The sequence below is a fragment of the Artibeus jamaicensis genome, unplaced genomic scaffold, assembly GCF_021234435.1.
Source record: "Artibeus jamaicensis isolate MK-2021 breed Jamaican fruit bat unplaced genomic scaffold, CSHL_Jam_final scaffold_1019, whole genome shotgun sequence".
NCBI classification, from domain to species: domain Eukaryota; kingdom Metazoa; phylum Chordata; class Mammalia; order Chiroptera; family Phyllostomidae; genus Artibeus; species Artibeus jamaicensis.
The window spans coordinates 21,588,980-21,610,640 of record NW_026522025.1 but is presented as its reverse complement, the minus strand read 5'-3'; the positions used below and the strand labels follow the sequence as shown (position 1 = coordinate 21,610,640).

The 21,661-nt window shown below is 37.8% G+C and overlaps 1 protein-coding gene across 1 annotated transcript in view; it reads right to left on the bottom strand.

Annotated features, from left to right (window-relative positions):
• TNNI3K (TNNI3 interacting kinase) overlaps positions 1–21,661 on the bottom strand; it is a 277,088-nt gene that overhangs the window by 38,969 nt on the left and 216,458 nt on the right. Inside the window, 3 exon segments of the mRNA XM_037141086.2 lie at positions 14,270–14,283; positions 14,286–14,441; positions 17,709–17,768. Of these exon segments, the coding sequence (XP_036996981.1) occupies positions 14,270–14,283; positions 14,286–14,441; positions 17,709–17,768 (230 nt within the window).

The window sequence follows — 21,661 nt, the reverse complement described above, 5'->3', positions numbered from 1 at the left end:
ATCCCCTTAAATTTGTAAACCTTAACATCATCCCTGTGTAGAATCAGCTAAGAGAGCCTGGACTTTCATTATGTTTATGAGTAAGAAAGTGAAGTGTTTTTCTTTATTTCCAGGATTAAAACACTCATGAAATCCTCCATCCCCAGATAATCTATTTGTTGCCTCAAAAGATTAGCAAAAATGTTCTTTTAAAAATATATTAAATGTAAAAAAATATATATATATAAAATGTAATTTACTACTGTAGTAGAAAATATATTTATGAGGAAATAAAAAAAGTTTAGTTTTGCAGTGTACTTCATTAAGAAATGATGCTAAAATAGAGTTAATTAGCCTTAAAACTGGTTCTCAAGAGTTTGTTTTTCAATATATTATAATTGTGGGGTTTTTTTGTCATTTTAGAGATATGGCTGGGGAGGCTGGTTTCCAGAGACATGACTCAAGAAGATAGAGAGGGCAGGCTTAGGCCATGGCATGCTGGTGAATGAGGCAGCGTGTGTGGAGTTTTGTTCAGCCCAGGTCTATCTCTGTGCAGGCAGATGATAATGAAGGTCTATGGTGAGCAGGCACATGCTGAGGTAAAGTGGCGAGTATCAGAGGTAGTCAGAATGAGGAGGGAAACACTGACTGCATAGACTGAGAGTGCACTATGATTCATTGGATCTGGCACAGCTACAGAGTGAGGTAGTTCAGCACTCTGGATAGCTCTGAGTATTCTCCAAGCCAAAACTGGAGGCTAGAAGTTCCTGCTTCTTAAAGATGGTTCAAACATGTTGGGCAAGTTTAGTCTCTAGAGATAGCATAGTATAGTGAAAACAGTACCAGACAGGACCAGAAACAACTATTAACTACCATTTCCACTCTATAGTTTCATATAAATTACTTAAATTATTTGAGTTTGTTTTTTAAACTGAAAAATGGAAGCACTTCAAGACTACTTAACAAGAGTGTTGTGAAAGTTAAATGGCATGATGGTTGCAAGGAGCTATCATGATCATTCACTTCTTTCATATAGGTATCGAGCACCTACCATGTGCCAAACACAATTCTAAGTACTGGAGATACTGCATCAAAAAGGAGAGAAGTTTATGCCCTTATGTTGTTAACAATTTAGTGTAGGTACCAATGAAACAATTACCAAAAACTACTGTAATAGTGGATGGATGTGAATGATATGAAGATGCTCTCATACTGATTCTTGTTGGTCTAAAGCTTGGATTTTATTGGACCACAGTGGGGAAATACAACATGGACTCAAGTAAAGTGGGAGCTCAGATAAGAAACGTCATATGAAGCTAGAATCCTTAAAGCACAACCCCAGGGTAAACTAGGAAAGAATAAATCTGCTCTAAACATGGAGATGAAGAGGATAAGTGCCCTATTTCATGCTTGGCTCCAGATAAGGTGAAATAAGAAATAAAATATTTACCCTGAGAAGTCTCATCCATAAGACCACACACGTAAGTTTTAGAAGAAAATATTACATGTGTTTTGTACAGAACTCCAAGTTGAGTTTTTAAAGCGGTCTTGTGGGGTTAGCTTCCCTAGATAATTAGCAAAAGAAAAAAAATTTGTGAAGTCACCAAATAAGAAAAAAAATGAACCTGAAAACCCAGTGGATAGCTACAGACTGTGTCAGAGCACCATTACCCTATCCTTGCATAGCTAATTCTCCCTAAAGGGTGGAGGTTGGTGGTTGGTGGTTGGTGGTCAGTGGACAGCCAGTCCTTGCAGCTGACTGGCCTGGATAAATCTCTCCCATTGATCTTCCAACAGCAACCAAGATTTAACTATAATCGAAGTGTCTACTCAGGTCACATGAAAGGTGCACCTTGAGTACCCAGTTTGGGTCATAGGGGAGGCTGTGTCATTGGACCCTACAGGACACCTAACACATTAGGCCACAGTACCAAGACATGGAGTCAAAGCAGCTCTACCTAATACACAGAAATAAACACAGGGATGTTGCCCAAATGAGTAAAAAAAAAATGGCCCAAATAAAAGAACAGATCAAAACTCAGGAAAAAGAACTAAACAAAATAGAGATGAGCAATCTAATAGAGATGCAGAATTGAAAACACTGATTATAAGGATGACCAAGGAACTTAGTGAGGACCTCAAAAGCATAAAAAAGATCTACTCAGAAATGAAGGATAACACTAATTGAAATAAGAAACAATTTACAGGGAAACAACAGTAGAGTGGATGAAGCCGAGAATCAAATCAATGATTTAGAACATGAGGAAGCAAAAAAAAAAAAAAAAAAAAAGGCCAATCAGAACAAGAAGAAAAAAGAATCCTACCCAAAATGAGGATTGTGTAAGTAGTCTCTGGGACAACCTCAACCATTCCAACACTTGCATCATAGGGGTGCCATAAGGAGAAGAGAAAGAGTAAGAAATTGGAAATATATTTGAAAAAAGTAATGAAAGAAAACTTCCCATCTCTGACTGGTATGGCTCAGTGGATTGAGCACTGGCCTATGAACCACAGGGTTTTTGGTTCAATTCCAAGTCAGGACATATGCCTGGGTTGCAAGCCAGGTCCCCAGTAGGGGGTATGCGAAAGGCTACCATGCATTAATGTTTCTCTGCCTCTTTCTCCCTTCCTTCCCCTCTATCTAAAAATAAAATCCTAAAATGAAAAAGATAAAAACTTCCCTAATTTGGTGAAGGAAATAGATATGTAAGTCCAGGAAGCACAGACAGTCGAAAGAAAATAGATGCAAAGAGGCCCACTCCAAGACACATCATAATTAAAATGCCAAAGGTTAAAGATAAAGAGAGAATTTTAAAAGCAGCCAGAGAAAAACAGTTAGTTACCTACAAGGGAGTTCTCATAAGACAGTCAGTTGATTTCTCAAAAGGAATGCAGGCTAGAAGAGGCTGGCAAGAAGCATTTGAAGTCATGAAAAGCAGGGACCTTCAGACAAGATTGTTCTACCCAGTAAAACTATTATTTAGAATCTAAGGGAAGATAAAGAGCTTCTTCCCTTTAGAATCTAAGGGAAGATAAAGACAAGAAAAAACTAAAGAAGTTGATTATTACCAAATCATTATTTTATGAAATGTTAAAAGGACTTATTTAAGAAAAAGAAGAGGATCAAAATTATGAACGAAAAAACCGACAATAAATACATATCTATTAACAATTAAATCTAAAAAACAAACTGAACAAGAAGTATAGAGACAGAATCATGGATACAGAAAGTATTTTTATAGTTCCAGATAAGGAGGGGGTCTGGGGAAATGGGTGAAGAGGTAAGGGGTTTAAGAAGTATAAATTGGTAGTTACAGAACAGCCATGGGGATGTAAAGTACAGTATAGGAAATAGAGTAGCCAAATAACTTATACACATGGTCCATGGACATGAACAACAGTGTGGGGAATTGCTTGAGGGAGTTTGGGGTACTTGGTGGAGGGGTGCAAAGGTGAAAAATTGGGACAACTGTAATAGCACAATCAATACAATATAATTAAAAATGGAAGGAGCAAAACTATGTTTCAGATGTTTATTTTCAACAGTTATGATAATAAAATATTTACAGACATTTGAGGAAAATGAGAATGATCTAGGAGGAAGGTGTGAAGTGTAAGTACGCATATAATTACCAATGAAATACTAAGTAAGGGTAAATGTAAATAAATAATAGCTGTATAAAAGAAAATAATACTTAAAATGTAGGATTAAAAATCATGATTAATGTAGGTATAGCAATGTGTAATTCAGGAAGGAATGATTTGAAACTAAAATGCTGTTAAGATCTCTCTTTTGTTTGGTAATAAAACTAATGTACTAAATGTTGAATGTGTTAAGCAATGTGTTAAACTTTCCAGGGTACCCTCTAAAGAATAAAAAAATACAGTGTATATTTAAATAATCTAAAGGAATACAAACAAAAAAAGGATAGGGTGAGAAAAAGCATAACTCACAATAAAATAATATAGTAACAATGAATTCAAATTATTTCAGCAATCACAACGAATGTAACAATCAATATCACAAAAGGTGTCACTGAGATTATAAAATCTAACTAAAATATATTGAAGACCACCTAAATAAGTGCCCAAATGTACTATGTTCACTTAAAAAGAGACTCAATATCATAAAGATGTTAGATCTTGCTATGTTGATCTATAGTTTTAAAATATCTGTAGTCAGGACTGGACTTCTGCCCACATGGAAGCATAGGTAGATACACCTTACTTTCTTGCACAGCCAAAAGAAGGACAACAACAAATTTAAAAACAAAACCAACCAACAAACAAAAAAACAGAACTGCCAGAAAATCAAACTGTATGGAAGTCTGACAACCAAGGAGTTAAAGAAAAAAATTCATCTAGATTGGTGGAGGGACAGAGATAGACAGCCAAGGCAGAGAGGACACATAGAAAGGCAGCGGCTGGAGGACTTTGTGACCAAGGAGTTGGCTGGCAGTCCCACATTCATCTGTGGATAAACCGGGAAGAACAACTGGGGAGCAAAATAGACTGCTCAACCCAGGGTTCCAGTACAGGGAAAAGAAAGCCTCAAAACCTCTAGCTGTAAAAACATGTGGAGGTTGTGGTGGTGGGAGAAACTCCCAGCCTCATAGGAAAGTTCACTGGAGAGACCTACAGGGTCCTAGAATGTACACAAATCCACCCACCTGGGAATCGGCATCAGACGGGCCAAATTTTCTTGAGAGTGGTGGGGGAAGTGACTGAAAGTGAGCTGAGAGATGGCATTATTCCCTCTTGGACCCCTCCTCCACATACATATTGAAGAGGGTTGCCCACTCCCTGAATACCTATAATTTTGCCCCTTACAACATAACAGGTGAACCAAGACGAAGAAATATGGCCCAAATGAAAGAAGAGATCAAAGCTCCAAAAACAGAAATAAGTAATGAAGAGATAGCAACCTATCAGATGGAGAGTTCCAAACACTGGTAATCAGGATGCTCACAGAAATAGTTGAGTATGGTTGCAAAATAGAGGAAACAGTGAAGACTAGGCAAAGGGAAATGAAGAAAAATGTATAGGGAACTGACAGTGAAATTAAGAAAACAAGGACTCAAATCAACAATTTGGAACAGAAGGAAGAAATAAACATTCAACCAGAAGAGAATGAAGAAACAAGAATTCAAAAAAATTAGGAGAGGTTTAAGAATCTCTATGAAAACTTTCAGCATTCCAACATGTAAATCATAGGGGTGCCAGAAGGAGAACAGGAAGAGCAAGAATTTGAAAACTTTTTGAAGGAGAACTTTCCCTACCTTTGCCTTTAATGGCAAAGGAAATAGACTTCCAGGAAGTCCAGGAAGCTCAGAGAGTCCCAAAGAAGTTGGACCCGAGGAAGCACACACCAGGGTACATCATAATTACATGACCCAAGATTTAAGGGTAAGGACAGAATCTTAAAAGCAGCAAGAGAAAAAGAGAGAGTTACCTACAAAGGAGTTCCCATAAGACTATCAGCTGGTTTCTCAAAAGAAACCTTACAGGCAAAAAGAGTCTGGAAAGAAGTATTTAAAGTCATGTAAGGCAAGGACCTACATTCAAGATTGCTCTATCCAGCAAAGCTATAATTTAGAATGGAAGGGCAGATAAAGTGCTTCCCAGATATGGTCAAGTTAAAGGAGTTCATCATCACCAAGCCCTTATTATATGAAATATTAAAAGGACTTATCTAAAAAAAGAAGATTAAAAATATAAATAGTGAAAGGACAATAAATTCACAACTGTAAACAACTGAACCTAAAAAACCAAGACAAACTAAGCAAACAAGTAGAACAGGAACATAATCACAGAACTGGAGATCACGCAGAAGGTTATCAGTGGGGAGGAGGGCAGGGAGGTACAGGGAACAAGTAGCATAATTGTTAGGTACAAACTAGACAGGGGGAGGTTAAGAATAGTAGAGGAAATGGAGAAGCCAAAGAACTTAGATGTACAACCCATGGACATGAGCTAAGGGGAGGAGAATGCTGTTGGGAGGGGGGTCCAGGGTGGAGAGGAATAAAGGGGAGAAATAAATGGGACAACTGTAGGAGCATAATCAATAAAATAAACTTAAAATAATGAAAAATATATCTATAACCAAAATCTTTGTTGTGAAAAATACAGGCTGAGTATAAAATTTATATGGAAGAGTAAAAAACCAAGAAAGGTCAAGAACAGGCAAAAAGAGAACTGCCCTACTAGATATGAGGATATTTACTTATGTATTTATGTATTTTTAATTTTATTTTATGGATTATACCAATACAGTTGTCCCATTTTCCCCCTTCACTCACCTGATATGAGGACTTTTAATAATACTATTGTAATTAAAATTATGCACTATTGACACAGGGATAAACAAATGTTCCAATGCAGCAGAATAGAATAACTGAAAACAGAACTATCTAAATGGGGATATTTGATATACGAAAAACTACTATTATAGATCAGCTAAAAAAAGCATGCCTACTCTTTTTAAGGAGGAAGAAAAAATGTTCATGATCATTATTTCATGTTTGTTCATCTCATTCTCTCTATCCGAATGACATCTCCATCATCTGCCTCTTCAATGAAACTTTTCTCAATTATCTCAAATCAGAGCAATATCTCCTATAAGCACATAGGGAATGAGTGTGTCAGTCATTTCTCTTCTCATACATTTCAGGTACCTGCATTCTATGCTTTTATTTATTATTATTAAAAATAAACAGGAGAACATTTAATGCTCTATCAGTGAGGAAGTGGGGTAGAAAGAAGCTTGAATTAGCTGGTGGTTCATGGTTTTTGGACGAAAAGAGATTTGAAATTGACAGAAATGTAAAGGTCAAAAACTTTCATAGGCCTACTAATAATTCCCCTGCTTTAGTATAAATAAAAATTTTAATATCACATACAGTTATATTATAAATGCGATATTATCAGCATTTGAATAAAAAGAAGAGGGAACATTTCTGTCCTTAAATTATTTATGTGCTAATGAGGAAATAAAAAAGAAATAATTATAAGATAAAGTAATGTAAGTGCATAAAGTGGTACAAAGAGCTGTGGCCCTTGGTAAGGCCTGAATGGGGTTGGGGTAGCTCCCTCATGATATAGTGATTAAGCTAACTGAGATATTACTGAAGGCTGACTAATGTTTTGAGAAGATCAGGTGGGGATGAAGTTACAAATTAGAGTACAGGAATAGGTTGACAGTAGGTCAAACACAGGGTGTGTATTGGAAATAGCAGAACTTTTAGTTTGTCTATAGCGCGCAATATGTCACCAGGTATTCTATTACTGTTTTGTGCAGGATGGTTCTTTATTTTGTAGGATTGTCCAAAACATTGTAGAAGTTCAATACTTTGTCCTCTGAGTCATTAAACATCACTAGCACCTCCTTTGTCATTGGGTCTACCAAAAAAATGCCTCACACAGTTCCCCAAATCTTAGAATGCATTTGAGAAGTGATAGTATCACTCTCTGTCTAGCACCAATGGAACTTAACATGTTCAGTAAGAGTTAAAACTCAAAATGTGTATCATTGACCATTTTGGGTTCCAGGCAATGGAGAATTATTGACTATTTTAAAGTAGGGTAATGATGTACTTTAGTTCTGTAGAAATAAAACATGCTGGCAATAGAGGGGCAATTGGATTAGGGCATGGGGGAGCTGGAAGGAGAGAGAAAATAGAGACTTTACAAAAGAAGCAGATCAGTCAAGATTAGACATGTCTGGGGGACAATGGTGTGTGCATGAGTGTGTGTATGTGTTTATATGTGTGTTGGGGGAAGAGGAAGGGTGGGGGAGAGAGAGAGAGAAAGATGAAGTAATGGATTATATGAAATCCCAAGAAAACTCATGAAGCCTTGGCCAAGTGGCTCAGTTGGTTGGAGTGTTGTACCATACACCAGAAGGTTGTGGATTTGATTCCCAGTCAGGGAACATACCTAGGTTGTGGGTTCAGACTTCATTAGGGGTGCATGTGGGAGTCAACCCATTGACATTTCTCTTTCCCCTCCCCCCTCTCTCTCTCTCATCAATGGAAGAGAACATATCCTTGGGTGAGGATTAAGAAGACAAAGCAAAATAACAATAAACCACAAAAAAAACTAATGAGAGAAGTAAGGTGGGAGGAGTTTAAAATGCCATGAACACAGTGTTGAAACTGTTGATTGTGGTGAGCTCATAAGGAAATGAATTTGAGATGAAGGGAAAACATTTAAGAAGCGCAAGGGAAGTTTCTGTACAAGAAAGCACACAGGAGAGGTGGTCTTAAAAGGGGGAGTATCTGACTTTAGTGATAAGGAGACAACACTCCTGGTTTTACTTGATAAACATCCTGTTCCTCAACAGCAAAGGGACTGGATCTTCTCATGACTGTCTTTTTTTTTTTATTCCTTCTAGAAGCATCAGTTTCATGATGTTATTATCTTACACATTTGCCGCATTCCAGAAAAACTATGTGTAAATTAAAGTTTTATAACACATTCAAGTTTTGTAAGTTGAATTGCATTTTAAGTGCGCTGGGCAAAATTTCTATTTAAAGGATCCCTTTGACGGGCCCTTTCGTAATGTGAAAAATTAGTACCAATCTCTGCATCTCTGCTTTTCTTCTCCTGGACAGCTAACTAGGTCATAGCAATCTATTCTTAGAGTCCAGCCCCACACAAACACTGATTGGTTTTCACATCTGAAAGGTTGTGTATCACTTTGTCATGTCTAAATTTACAGGATGTAATCCTTGTACAAGATGGGAGATTTCAGACCTTGTGGGAGGAGCAAGTACCACATGCTTAGTTTTCCAAATATATTCAGAGACACAAAATATTTTAAAGAAGCAGAACTTAAAGCATGCCTTCCTGAGTCTCATATTTCCCCAGTTTGTGCTTTCAGTAGGATTTAGTAAATGCCTGTTACTTGTGGAAAAATATCTGACACAATATCCCACTTTGACATTTACTTTATGAAAGAAAATAATTGTTAAAAACTAATATACAAGCAATAACCAAAACCCCCAAACCCCTTCAAATCAAGCATTACAAAATGATAAGCTGTAAACTTCATAATCAAAGTTGGAAAATATAAATGTACTATTTTAAAGAAATTTGTTGAGGGCTCTGAGGCCCATAATTGGGAACATTCATTAGCCAGAACTCTAGGCCAAATTGCGTACTCATTTTTTAAAAACATGATGCCAGGCTCAAAATTATACCTTGTGTGATTTTAATAAATAGTGCGGATGCTTCTTAGCTCAGAGGTTACTGGTACATTGCAAGGGCTTTTGGGAGGGACCACACAGGTAATCAGCCATCACAATATTCTCCTTTGGTCACAGCTGCTGTCTCACCTATGCTCTCATTTTCTTCTATTTACTCTAGCAGTTGCATTCCCTTCCCATAGAGTGACTGGCAGTTTCACAGTGTAGCATTCTTTTCTAGCATGCATCTCATACTTGGATGTATATTGGAATCATTTGGGAAGTTTAAAAGATCCTGGTGCCTGAGTGTCACCCCCGTGGGTCCTGGTTTAATTGGTCTTGGGCATTGGTGCTTATAAAAGCTCCCCAGAGGATTCTAATGTGTAGACAAAGCTGAGAGCCACTGTCTTCCAGGTCGTTAAACTCATGGCCTTGTTGGAGTTAGTCCATCAGTTCCTGCATCCTCAGGCTCTTAGACTTTAAGAACCTATTGATCTCTGGTCTCAGTTGCTCTGTCTTTCATATAGACAAGCTGAAAAAGGCTTGGGAGGAGTAGCTGCTTCTCTGACCCACTTCCAGAAGAAACTGGAAGAAGTGTAGCAGATACATGTGTAAATACTGGTGATATAGATCAAGCTTCTGAAAAGTGCCATCTCCTGTGTCAGAGAAATTCTGAAGGTATAAGAGAGTTCGGGGTGAGAATTCCCACTCTGCCTCCACAAATTTAGGAGAGTTGCTCACCCTTCCTGAGCCTCAGTTTCCACACCTATAGGCATGCTTAGCCCTGGCTGGTGTGGCTTTAGTGGATCGAGTGCTGCTCTGTGAACCAAAGGGTCGCTGGTTTGATTCCCAGTCACAGCACATGTCTGGGTTGCAGGCCAGGCCCCCAATAGGGGGCATGAGAGAGGCAACCACACATTGTTGTTTCTCTCCCTCTCCTCCCTCCCTTCCACTCTTTAAAAATAAATAAATAAAATGAAAAAAAAAAAAAACAGAATACTTACTCCCTGAGGATTACTTAGTTGACAATTCAAAGTGTTTAAAATAATGTCCGGAATACAGTACATACTCAGGAGTGATAGCTACTTAAATGGAACAAATGGAGAAAATAATTGAAGCTTGTTCACTGATTATGGTACAAATTAATAATAATTCTAATGTATGAAGCCATTTTATCCAACTCCTTGTGAAATTTACATTTATTACATATTGACTTTATACCAATTGCACTGCTAGATACTAAGAAGACAGTCATGGATTAAACAGATATTCCTATCTTGGTGAATCTTACAATTTAGGTAAATGCTTTATCTCTTCTAGAATTAATTTCAAGAGTCTAAAGACTGCTGAGCTTGCTAGAAGGGTGGTACAACTAGTGAACTGACCTTCAATTCATCCTTACAGCAAATACTCAGGACGTACTAGGCTGTTAAGGGAAATTTGAATCAAGTACATAAACACTTTCACATTAGAGTTTCATAACAGTCATGAAGAAACAGAAGGATGTAAAATTCCTTATGAGGCTAACAAATGCTGCATCTCAAAAAACCTAAGGGGTTTTCCCCAACCCTTTCAGGCAGTTTTATGAGGAGTAGTATACCTCTCTGGGTTCCTGAAGGCCAGAGAAGCTGTGTTCCCTCCACCCCTGACTCACCTAACTGGGAGAGCCACGGTGTCTCCCAATGCTGTATTGCTGTCTATGTACTGTAAGTTGTGTGATTTACCTACACTGTAGATGTTCCTAGCCTTTGCTTTGGTCCGTTGGCATCTTTCAATCAATCAATCACCGACTCCTGTGACAATACTGTCTCTCCCAATAACAATCCTAAGAGCCAATAGGTAACTTGTCCAAGGTCAATGAGCTGGTAAATGGCAAGGCCAAGACTGAACCTCAGATCTGTCTGACTCCACAGCTCATCCTCTTAACCTTTGCCTCAAGCAGACAGGTGATGATGCTTTGAAAATATCAAAACCTGACCGTTCAGAGAATTAATTTTAAAGCCACAAGCAAAGAGGAAGAAGATCAGATGGAACTAGAAGACAATATTGTGACCGAAGCTAATCTAATCTTGGCCTGTGAGCCCCTTATGAAATTATGTGAGAGACAGGAATCCAATAAAAGATTGTGTCCAGTTTGCCTGGCTATCAATCACATTTGCTGGTACTTAATTTTATGTCATTCCTAGATTAAAGGCTTCATGATTCAGATTCTTGTCTTTTCAAAACTGTAGCTACAAATCTTCTGTTAGACCAGGAATATAATAACCATGGCTAAGAAGGCAACATTAGCAGTTTGTAGATGGTTTCAGATCCTTGCTAACTCCGGGTAATCTTTCTCCACATTAAAGACAAAGGTTTTACTCTGATGATGGCATAGGTGAGTGCATATGGGTAACAACAGCTCATGGATAAATACTCTGGAGCACATGTGGAAGGACAGAGATTTTTCAACCAGTCTTTTCTGATTTTTCATGGGTCGTCATGCACACTTTCTAGGGTCTTCATTGGTCTCAGTGATTGCCTTTTTTTTGCTCCCCATCCAGAACAGGAGTCTCTGGCTGCCAAGTTAATATTCATGAAATATGACCCTACCTCCACATCAACCACATTTGCTTAGACCAGAGGCAGCCACTTGTTCCAACAAACAAACAAACAAACAAACAAACAAACAAAACAAAAGCCAGTCACGTTCTCTCTTATGGCAGACTGCATTTATTCCTCATTTATGCTTTTTGTATCTATACCCTTTGCCATGTGACTTTGTAGTTCTTCCCACTAGAGGTTCAGTATAAGGAATTTTCTCTCTTTGCTGATGTTGGACTCAGCAATGTGACTTGCCAATGGAATGTCGTAGGATGCAAACTGAACAAAGGCTTTAAACGTGCATGTAAAGTTGGGCTTGTCCTCTTGGGTTTCTCATATTTGCCCATGATAAGAACATGCCTCAGGTATGTGTTTTAGTCAAAAGAGGAGGACAGGAACACGAGGCAGACCTGGATACAACCTTTAGCTCACATGCAAGCCCACCTAAAACCACCCACAGGCACATGAGAAAGAAATAAGTCATTACACTCATATATCCTTGAGTTTTGGCATGGGTTTTACATAGAGGTATTATGGCAATAGAGGACTGATATATCTCTTCTCGAAACTGTAATTAAACAGAGAGGCCAAGAGCTCTCGGTGGCAAACAGAGGCATGTAAATGTCAGAGGTCACTGCAGGAGAATGCTGAACTGTATTTTCTCTTTTTGATTTGCCCATTTGTTAAAAAATTTTGGCATTTTTTTCATTTAAGTGAAGCATGTAACAAAATTCCTCATTTTAAAGTGAACAAGTCAGTGGCATTTAGTACATTTATAATGTTTTGCAACCACCACTTCTGTCTAATTTCAAAATATTGTCATCACCCTAAAATAAAAGCCCGTACTTACTAAGCAGTTACTCCTAATCTCTTCCTTCTCCTTAGCCCCTTGCAACCACCAATCTAATTTGTTTTTATGGATTTGCCTGTTGCTATGGACTGCGTTGTGTCCCTCTCCCATGAAATTCATATGCTGAATCTTAACACCTTATGCGATTCCATTGGACATAGTACCTGTAAGGAAGTGATTAAGGTTAAATGAAATCAGAAGAGTAAAGTCCTGATCTGATAGAACCGGTGACCTTATAAAAGATGAAAAGAGGCCAGTGCTCTTTTGGCCAGTGCTCTTTCTGCCATGTGACAGCATGGTGAGCAGGGGGCCATCTGTAAGTCCCACCAGAGCTCGGCCATGCTGTCACCATGATGGTGCCAGACTCCACAGTGAGAAGATATGTTTCTATTGTTTAAATCATCTAGTATCCAGTATTATAGTAGACCATTCTGCTTGGCGTGGGCCCAGCTCCCACTTGGAGATGCACAAGACCCACACCCACACATAGGTTCTCCTGTGGGGAATCAGGCCTGCATTGTACCTAGACCTTTATGAGACTTCCTTTTGCTAAAACTCCCTCACCCTGAATTGAGGCAGGAAGTGCTTCCTGTAACTTCCTAAAGTCAGTGCTAAACCTTTCAAGGATGAGCATAACCAATTCAACCACTTTTCCCTTTGCATTTGCAAATATCCCTCTTCTGTGATCTGATTAGTGGCGTTGGCTTCTTTGTTTTCTGTAAAAGGTAACCACCTAAAGTGAACCTATGCATAGTAAATGAGGACCAACCTGTAATACGATCAGAAAAGCAATAAAAGTTTGTCAAGGCAAGGGCCAAGGCTTTTCTCCTCTTGAGAAAGAAGCCATACGGTACCTTTTCCTCCACAGGACTTGGTAGTCCATGTGAATTTGTCGTTTCTCATCCACAATGTTGTGGACCCCACAAGCCAGGTTCTGCATCACAGTATTTTGTTGTATCAGCCCAAACCTACTAAAACACCTTTTCTGGATATTCATGTAAATATGGTCATACAATATATGACACATTTCATTTAGCATGTTATTAGGGTTCATCCATGTTGTAGCATGTATCAGCACATCATTCCTTTATATAGCTGAATAATATTCTATTGTGTGGATATCCCATTTTGTTTATATATTTATCCAGTGAAGAATGTTTGTGCTATTTCCTTCATTCTGGGTACTGTGACTAGTGCTGCTATACATTTTTAATACAAGTATTGTTTGAGTACCTGTTTTCAATTCTCTGAGGTATATACCTAGCAGTGGAATTGCTGGGTCATATAGTAATTCTAGAATGCTGACCTTTTGGTACTCGGATCTGCAAAACTGTTTCTCAGTTCCTGCATACAAGGAATTCTTCCTTTGATTCTGTAAGATAACCCCAGAATACTTTCAATAGTTTTTCTTTGTGGCTATAGCTGGACGATTCTTAGTTAAGCTAGAGTTAGTTTCTGTTACTTGAAACTTAGAGAACCTAAACTAATAGATAATAAAATTTCTAATTTTGGTCATAATATTATTTTTAAAATGGCCTCCAACACTCCTATTTCAGGGCTTGCCACAAGGCTGGTAAATGGCCCACTGATAGTAATCAAATTGGGTGACTGTCTTGATAAGACTCTAGAATCTGTCTGTGAGACTGACTGTTGCTTAGATTATTGCTCTTACCTTTGGGACCAGGCAGTGCATAAGACCTTGCATTTAGAGCGTATTCCAATTCAAAACGACTCCGCAGAGCTGCCACGTGGCTCCGGCCAGGCCCTCCCCTGCTCACCAGGCAATCAGAAGAGGAGGAAGGTGAGAGAGACCCGCTGCTGTTACTCGATGCAGGAGACATCAGCTAAGGAAAAGAGGGGCAGTCTGCATCATTTAATAAATCCAACGGGATCAAAATCTTAGACTAGAATTTGACTTTATTTTAACTTTCTGTCCTAGGATTTCTCATATTTTAATTTCTATTCCTCTCAGCTTGCTGCTGCCTTTTCTTTTGGCCTCTGATGGCAACATCTGGTTGCTTAATTTACTTTTTTGATCTAGTTCTATGTTGAGAGCTGGTCCGTTAAATTTATGCTCATTTTTCAGAAAACAGATTCATGAAATAAATATTTAGAAGGTTTTTATTTAATGGTTAAAAGATTTTCTACATTTTTCACTATGGTGCTGATTCATGGCAGAGTTTCTTTAACTTGTAGCTTAAAATTATTCATTTACATGAAATTATTCCCTTTATATAAAATGGATTTACACACTTTTCCAAGTGTGTATTTCATTTATACATGAATAAATGAAATATTCATTTTATAAAATGAAGAATACTTTAATGTCTGGCAAGCATGAGGACTAAATAGAGTTGTTGTGAAAGACTTCTAAAAAATAGTTACAAAGAGTTAACTATAGCTTTAAAAATGGTTACAGTTAACTATAGCTAGAAAATAGAAAAGTATGAAGAAAGAATGAGAAAGAGGAGAATTAATAATAGAAGAGTAGTTTTCTTGAGTTTTTGACAACCTTGCTGTTTATACATTCTACCTAACCTGACTGAGAGCATTAGTGCTTTTGACATTATGACTTCATAAGACATGTAGACAGTCACCTTTGGTTTTCAAAGAATAATATATGTAAATTCTAGGCTCTCCATAGTAGCCAAGACATTTCTAAGTAAAGCTCCGAGGATAAGGTAATGTCAGTGTTGAAATGAACGTTTAGACTCTTCAATGATTGAATCTCTTCTGTGCATCATTTTTAAGTCAGTGAGGGCAATGATGAGGAACTCACTGCCTTCAGATCCATTTATCTTAGAACAGATCTAACCACTATAAACCTCCTTCTTAAAATAAGCCAAATCTATTATTGCACTTTATTTCCATCTGTTGGCCCATCAATGGCATGGCCAATTCTTTTGCCATATGATAGTTCTTCGGATATTTAAACACATCTCTCAGACTCATCCTAATTTTCTTTTGTCTGTGACCAGCATCCCTGCTTTCTTCAATTGGTTCTCAAATATGTGATTTCCAATCCAGTCACCATTTTGATCTCTCTATTCTAAATGTAGTGTCCCAGTGTTAATTATGCCTTTAAAAGGATGTAACTGGCCCTGGCTGGCATGGATCAGTGGATTGAGTGCTGGACTGTGAAGCAAAGGGTCTCTAGTTTGATTCCCAGTCAGGGCACATGCCTGGGTTGCAGGCCAGGTCTCCAGTAGGGGGCATGCAAGAAGCAAGCACACACCGACATTTCTCTACCTTTTTCCCCCCTCCCTTAGCCTCTCTCTAAAAATAAATAAAATCTTTCAAACAAATAAAATGACATAACTGGGTACTATTTTGTTTGGTTATCTCAGAACAGCAATAGATGATCACACCCTTTATTCTGTAGCAAGACAGCTACTTCATAATCTAACTCATAAAGAACTTCTTCAGTTACATGCATGATGCTCCTAAACAATATATTCACCATGTGATACTTTTACTATTGTTCCTTTGCGTGTGATGTTATATTTATTCTCATTAGATCTGTTCTATTGTTTCATCTTCCTAGATACTGTACACTCTTGGTTTCAACTATTTACTGTCTCTTTCAACTTCCTCATATCTGTAGATGTGATAAGCTGTGCCTTCTTGACCTTGGTCTAAACCACTGATGAAAAAGTTTAGGAGTAGAGAGGATGGAGCCTTATGGAACCCTACAAGTCAAGTTCCTTAAAGCTGATCCTGGTCTATTGATTAGTGTAACCCAGTCCAGCAAATTGTCTTTGCATATTTTCCATAGTTATTGATCTTTTTCGCTAGAGGAGACTGTGTTAAGAGTCTTGGGCAATATAACAAGACAAGCTAGTTTAGCAGCTCTTACCACTGTCCTTGTTTCTGAAAGTTACTCTGTGATCTAACTGGATACATCCCCAGGCTTGGGCAACCTTATGCTGTCAAACATAAAGCTTCAAAGTATAAGAGCACTTGGAACTCAAGTCTTAAAGGCAACTCTCAACATCCAAGGCCTCTGGCAGATGGTCTTGTTCGTGGAATGCCTGAAGCCCCACCAAACATACTACTTCTTCTCATGGTATATGTTCCAGAACTGAAGAGAAGAAAAAGGAAGTTTTATGTCCAAAGACTGAAGTTTCCTTCTCGTAAAAGGCTTCTTTTTTAGAAGAAGTAGTTAGTAAGGAAACACAGTCATCACTACAGATCACTGCAGGCCACAGATCATTGAAGTCTTGCAACCCTTTTCCAACAGACTGGGTTCCAGTGACTTAGTTTAGTTTCTTTTTTTTTTTAAGAGAATTTTATTTGACTAGTTCCACTCTAAGATTTAGTTATACAGTCTCAGGTTGATGCTGTTTCCCCCCATTTTAGGCCCCTTCTCTTAGTCTGCACATGTATATGTATATGCCAGCCTGTCCGTGTGATGTTCATTCCCTCTCCTACAGCACTCATTTGCATTTGGGAGTATATTATTGTTTTTGAATTATTGCTCATGTTTTAGCTTCCTCACCTGTTTTAAAATGCTATCTCCTTACCAGGTGTATAGAAAATTGAGGCAATTATAGAGAAAATTAAAGCAAACAGCTCCCTGATATTAAGGGAAGAAAATTCCATTAACCTGATTACCAACATATATCCCTTTATGCAACATATGTGTGGTATAAAAGCAATCCTCCCAATTAATTTATGCACAAATTATAGTGATAATTTTTCCTTTTCTCATTGAGCATAAGTGAACAATGGCTTCATATTTTAGTTTACATTTCACTGTACATAGGGACATGTATGCACAAAAATTGAGTTCAATAATTACCTTGTAACATATTTGTTGTATTTTCAAATTTATACAGGTCAGTTTTTTAAGCTGGGTGTGCCTGTGTCCATTTGCCTGCTTGATTATTTTTGAAAGGGCCTCCAGTTCGGTCTGGATTTGCCTTCACCCCCATCGATGCAGTCCATTTTGCTCCACCCTAGGAGCTCAATTAACAGGGGAACATATGAATGGAATTCTGGACCACACTCACGTTCTTCCCATAAGCACTGTCTAGCCTACATTCCTCAACTTCCTTGGATGACAGTCTAGGCTTTTTCAGTGAACACATTTCAGAAGCAAAATTTCTTACCTCAATGTTGCAGAGACACTCTTCTAACTTGGTAACAACTTCAGAAAATTCGGGTCTTCCCTGTAAAGAAAGAAAGGACTTGTTTCCCAAAAGAATAAAAGAGAGGCAATTCTCCTAGGATTTTAAAATTGGGTATTTGCATTTGTAAAGAAAGATTAACAATATGTATATTTTTATTTAAAATGCACTTGTATTGAAGTGTTAATTGAATGCTCATTTGCTGTTCAGGGAGGGATGTTGTCTCCCTCTGATAAGAGTTTTAAGTCAGAATTTGCAACTACATTCAGATAATAAAATAGTGAAAAATCTTTAATTACTTTTGCATGTTTTTAAATGGCAGGTTCTCCTCTTCAAAATGAAAGAATAAAGTAAATACTAAAAACTATTAACTACTTCCATGCCTTATAGTGTACAATGTGTCTATAGAAAAAGAACTGCTAAGGCTAATTTTGTAATTAGCTTGGCTTTTGAAAATGCTATCTCAGATTCAAAGCTAGAATCAATAGACCTCTTGACCAAGTCCTATTTTATGAGTTTAAGATAAGCATTTTATCTTCAAAATTTGCAATTAAAGACCTTGTCTATTATAAACCCCTGTGTCTGATGAGTTTGGTTAAACAAATATTTATAATCTGATTATATTTCACACTTTGTTCTAGTTGCTAGGAATATAAAAATAATAATGGCTCTGTTAAATGTTCTCGAATTTTGGACCATGTTGGTCTCTTTTGAAGAAATTATATACCTCCTTTGTCAGATCCTAAGGACTACATAACCTATCCATTCTCCTTTTATGAAACTTTCACTGCTGGGAGGTAGATAGCCCAATTTAACATTCAGGTGCAGTAACCAGCTAATTTAGATTTTTAGTAGAACAATTTCTCCCTTAATATCTAACTCTCCCCTGAGGACACTGCTCCTCCCATAATCCTCCCAAGTGGAAGCTGTTTTTGGTGGCATATTTCTTATACCTCTAGGTTGGGAGGGAATATGATAGGGCAAATGGGGGTCCATGTCTTCCTTACTTTCAAGTGATTTCACCTCTAGAAACCACCAGCTTTTTGAGCTATTACAATGAGTCACTCTCCCTCATTCTTTGAAATTTTAGTGTCACTGCTCACTCTCATGCTCTCTACCATTATTCTTGCTGTTTTTATTATCCATGTAGACAATCAAGACAATGGCTTGACATCTGGATTCCTTTGTCCATTCTTATGCAAATGATCTGGTTCTCCACCTCCACTTACTCACTTACCCTATTCACTCCTAGGTCCTGCTACTAATAATGCTCACAGCCCTTCCTTGTGCTCTGTCCTTGGATTTCCACCAGATCATGTTTGGGGATTCTAAATCCTTTCTTTCTAACTGACTTTTTCTGGAACCCTGATGCCAACAATCTTTAACCATACAAAACATTATCAGTTAAAAACAACAATAACAAATAGGGAACAGTTTTTACTGTGGACATTTTCAACTACACTCTGAAGTAGAAGAAAGAATAGTATAATAACTCCCCATGTATATATTACTCAGTCTTCAAAACCACATTTCTGCTAATGTTGATCTATCTATCTATCTATCTATCTATCTATCTATCTATCTATCCATCTTTTAGTTGTCTGTTGTCTAATGAATGTTCCTTGTTGTTTTGTTCATCCTGCCTTCCTGTCACCTCATTTTCTCCATCACTTACCTCAGATGTCACTGACAATCACAATCAGTCTCTTCTACACAGCCTCAACTTTGCCCTATCATGCATTTTGCACACTATTGAAAAATCCCAATGTTATTAAATACATCCTGACTGCTCTTACTTCAACATCATGCCCCTCTAATGCTTCATGGACCCCCAGTACTGCCTAAAGAGCCTATTCCAAATTTCTAGCTCACTCACTCTCTCACACTTCAGATGATTATTTTATACCTTCCCCTCTTTCCCAGACTTCTAGATCTAACTACTACACCACCCACCCACCTATGTCTAAATTCACATCATCTGACTTCATTCCTTTACGACAGATGAACTATGTCTGATTCTATCCAATTCCTTCACTGTGTACTAGTCCTTATATCTACAAATTATGAAAGGACATTGCTCTAGCAATAATTCTCCCTTCTATTTCTTGCATCATTGATGTTCCCTTTCTATTGTTTAATTCCATCAACATACAGGCATACCACAAATTTTTCCATGTTAAAAATAAATAAACAGCAATAAAACAAAACTCTTGACTCCACTTCTTCCTTAAGCTATTTCTCAATTTTTCTGTTCACCAAAATTGCTCTAAAGTCTTGATTAAATTTGCAGTTTCTTATTCTCCTTGTTCAATTTGTCCTCTATTCCAATCAAGCTTTCTTCTGTAACTCTGTTGAAACTGCTTTTGTTGAAGACACACAGACATACCTCCTCACTGCTAAATTCAGCGGTTAATTCTCAATGCTTATCTTACTTGGCACTGTGTTAAAGACAAATCATCATTCTTTGGTTACTTTAAAACATCTTCAGTTGGGTTTGAGATAATTAGTTTCTCATTATGCTTCTTCTCTCTCATTTGCTATTTCTGTCTCCTCTTTCAGTTTCACTTCTCTTTATTATTAAATTTTAGATTTACCAAGAGTCATTTTGGGGGTCATCTTTTCTCTTTTCAGAGTGAATTTGTTGAGGATTTAATTCAATCTCACGGCTTTAAAAAACAAATCTAAATGTTTTTATCTTTCCCAGTAGTCACCTTGAAATCTAAACTCACATATGCAATTTCTTGCATTTATGGGCTCCCCACTTCTGCAACTGGCAACTCCAACATTTCCCTTGCAGAGATCCAGAACCATGGCACAATCTCCAAATCCCCCTGTTACACTTTTGCTTTTAATCCACCAGCAAATCATATTTACTCTGCCTTCAAAATGTATGCAGAATCTGAATGGACAAAGAGCATATGTACTGAACCAACCCTCCCCACCAAGAAATATAAAATCTGGACAGAATGGAAAAGATAGCTACTAGAAGACAGTAGAGTGAATGAACACAGGCTGATTCTGGAGGAAAGGCAGTTGAAAGAAAGGAAGGGCATGGGATAAGTTTCTCATTTATATTATTATTATTATTATTATTATTATTATTATTACTATTACTATTACAACAACATTTATCCTGAGGGCAAACCCCATCTGCATCTTAGAGAGAAATTAAAATTCTCATAATATACCTACAGGTTTGCTTTCTTGAAGACCCAGAGGACAGAATTCATGGCAACTGGAGTATACTAGCTATGGTTTTATAACAATGATCACAAATGCAATGATTTAAAAAACACCCATTTATTATCTTACGGTACAGAGTAACTGAGCCCTTTTCTCAGGGTCTCATCAGACTAAAATTAAGGTGTCACCTAGCTTTGTGCTTCCCTTCTGAGGCTCAGGGACCTCTTTCAATCCTGTCAGTTATTAGAATGTATTCCTTTGTTGCTTTATGACTCAGGTCCCTGTTCTCTTACTAACTATTGTTCAGGTGTCAGGGGTGACTCTAAAGTTTCTAGAAGCTACCCACAGTTCCTTGACACATGGGCCCTAAAAGCATTTTATTAACAAGGTCTTTAGCTTCTTCCTGACTAGAAAGAGCATGGTTTTCTAACTTTTTCCTCTGTGACTAACTGGAGAAAAATTCTCTGCTTTTATAGGGCTAATCTGGTAGGTCAGAGCTAACCAGGATAATCCTTCTTTGGCTCATATGAGGAAGCATGATTATGGGAGTAATACTTCGTCATCATATTCACAGGGTCTGTGCAAATTCAAGGGGGGATTATTGTTGGCATGTACACCAGAGGAGAGGATTCTTGGGTCCATCCAAAAATGAGGGGAGATCCCGGAAGAAGAGCATCTGAAAGAGGGAGTTCCAGTGTCTGCCTATAACCTCTGCCTAAATCTCTGGCTGACCTCTGAACTAGATGGTACAG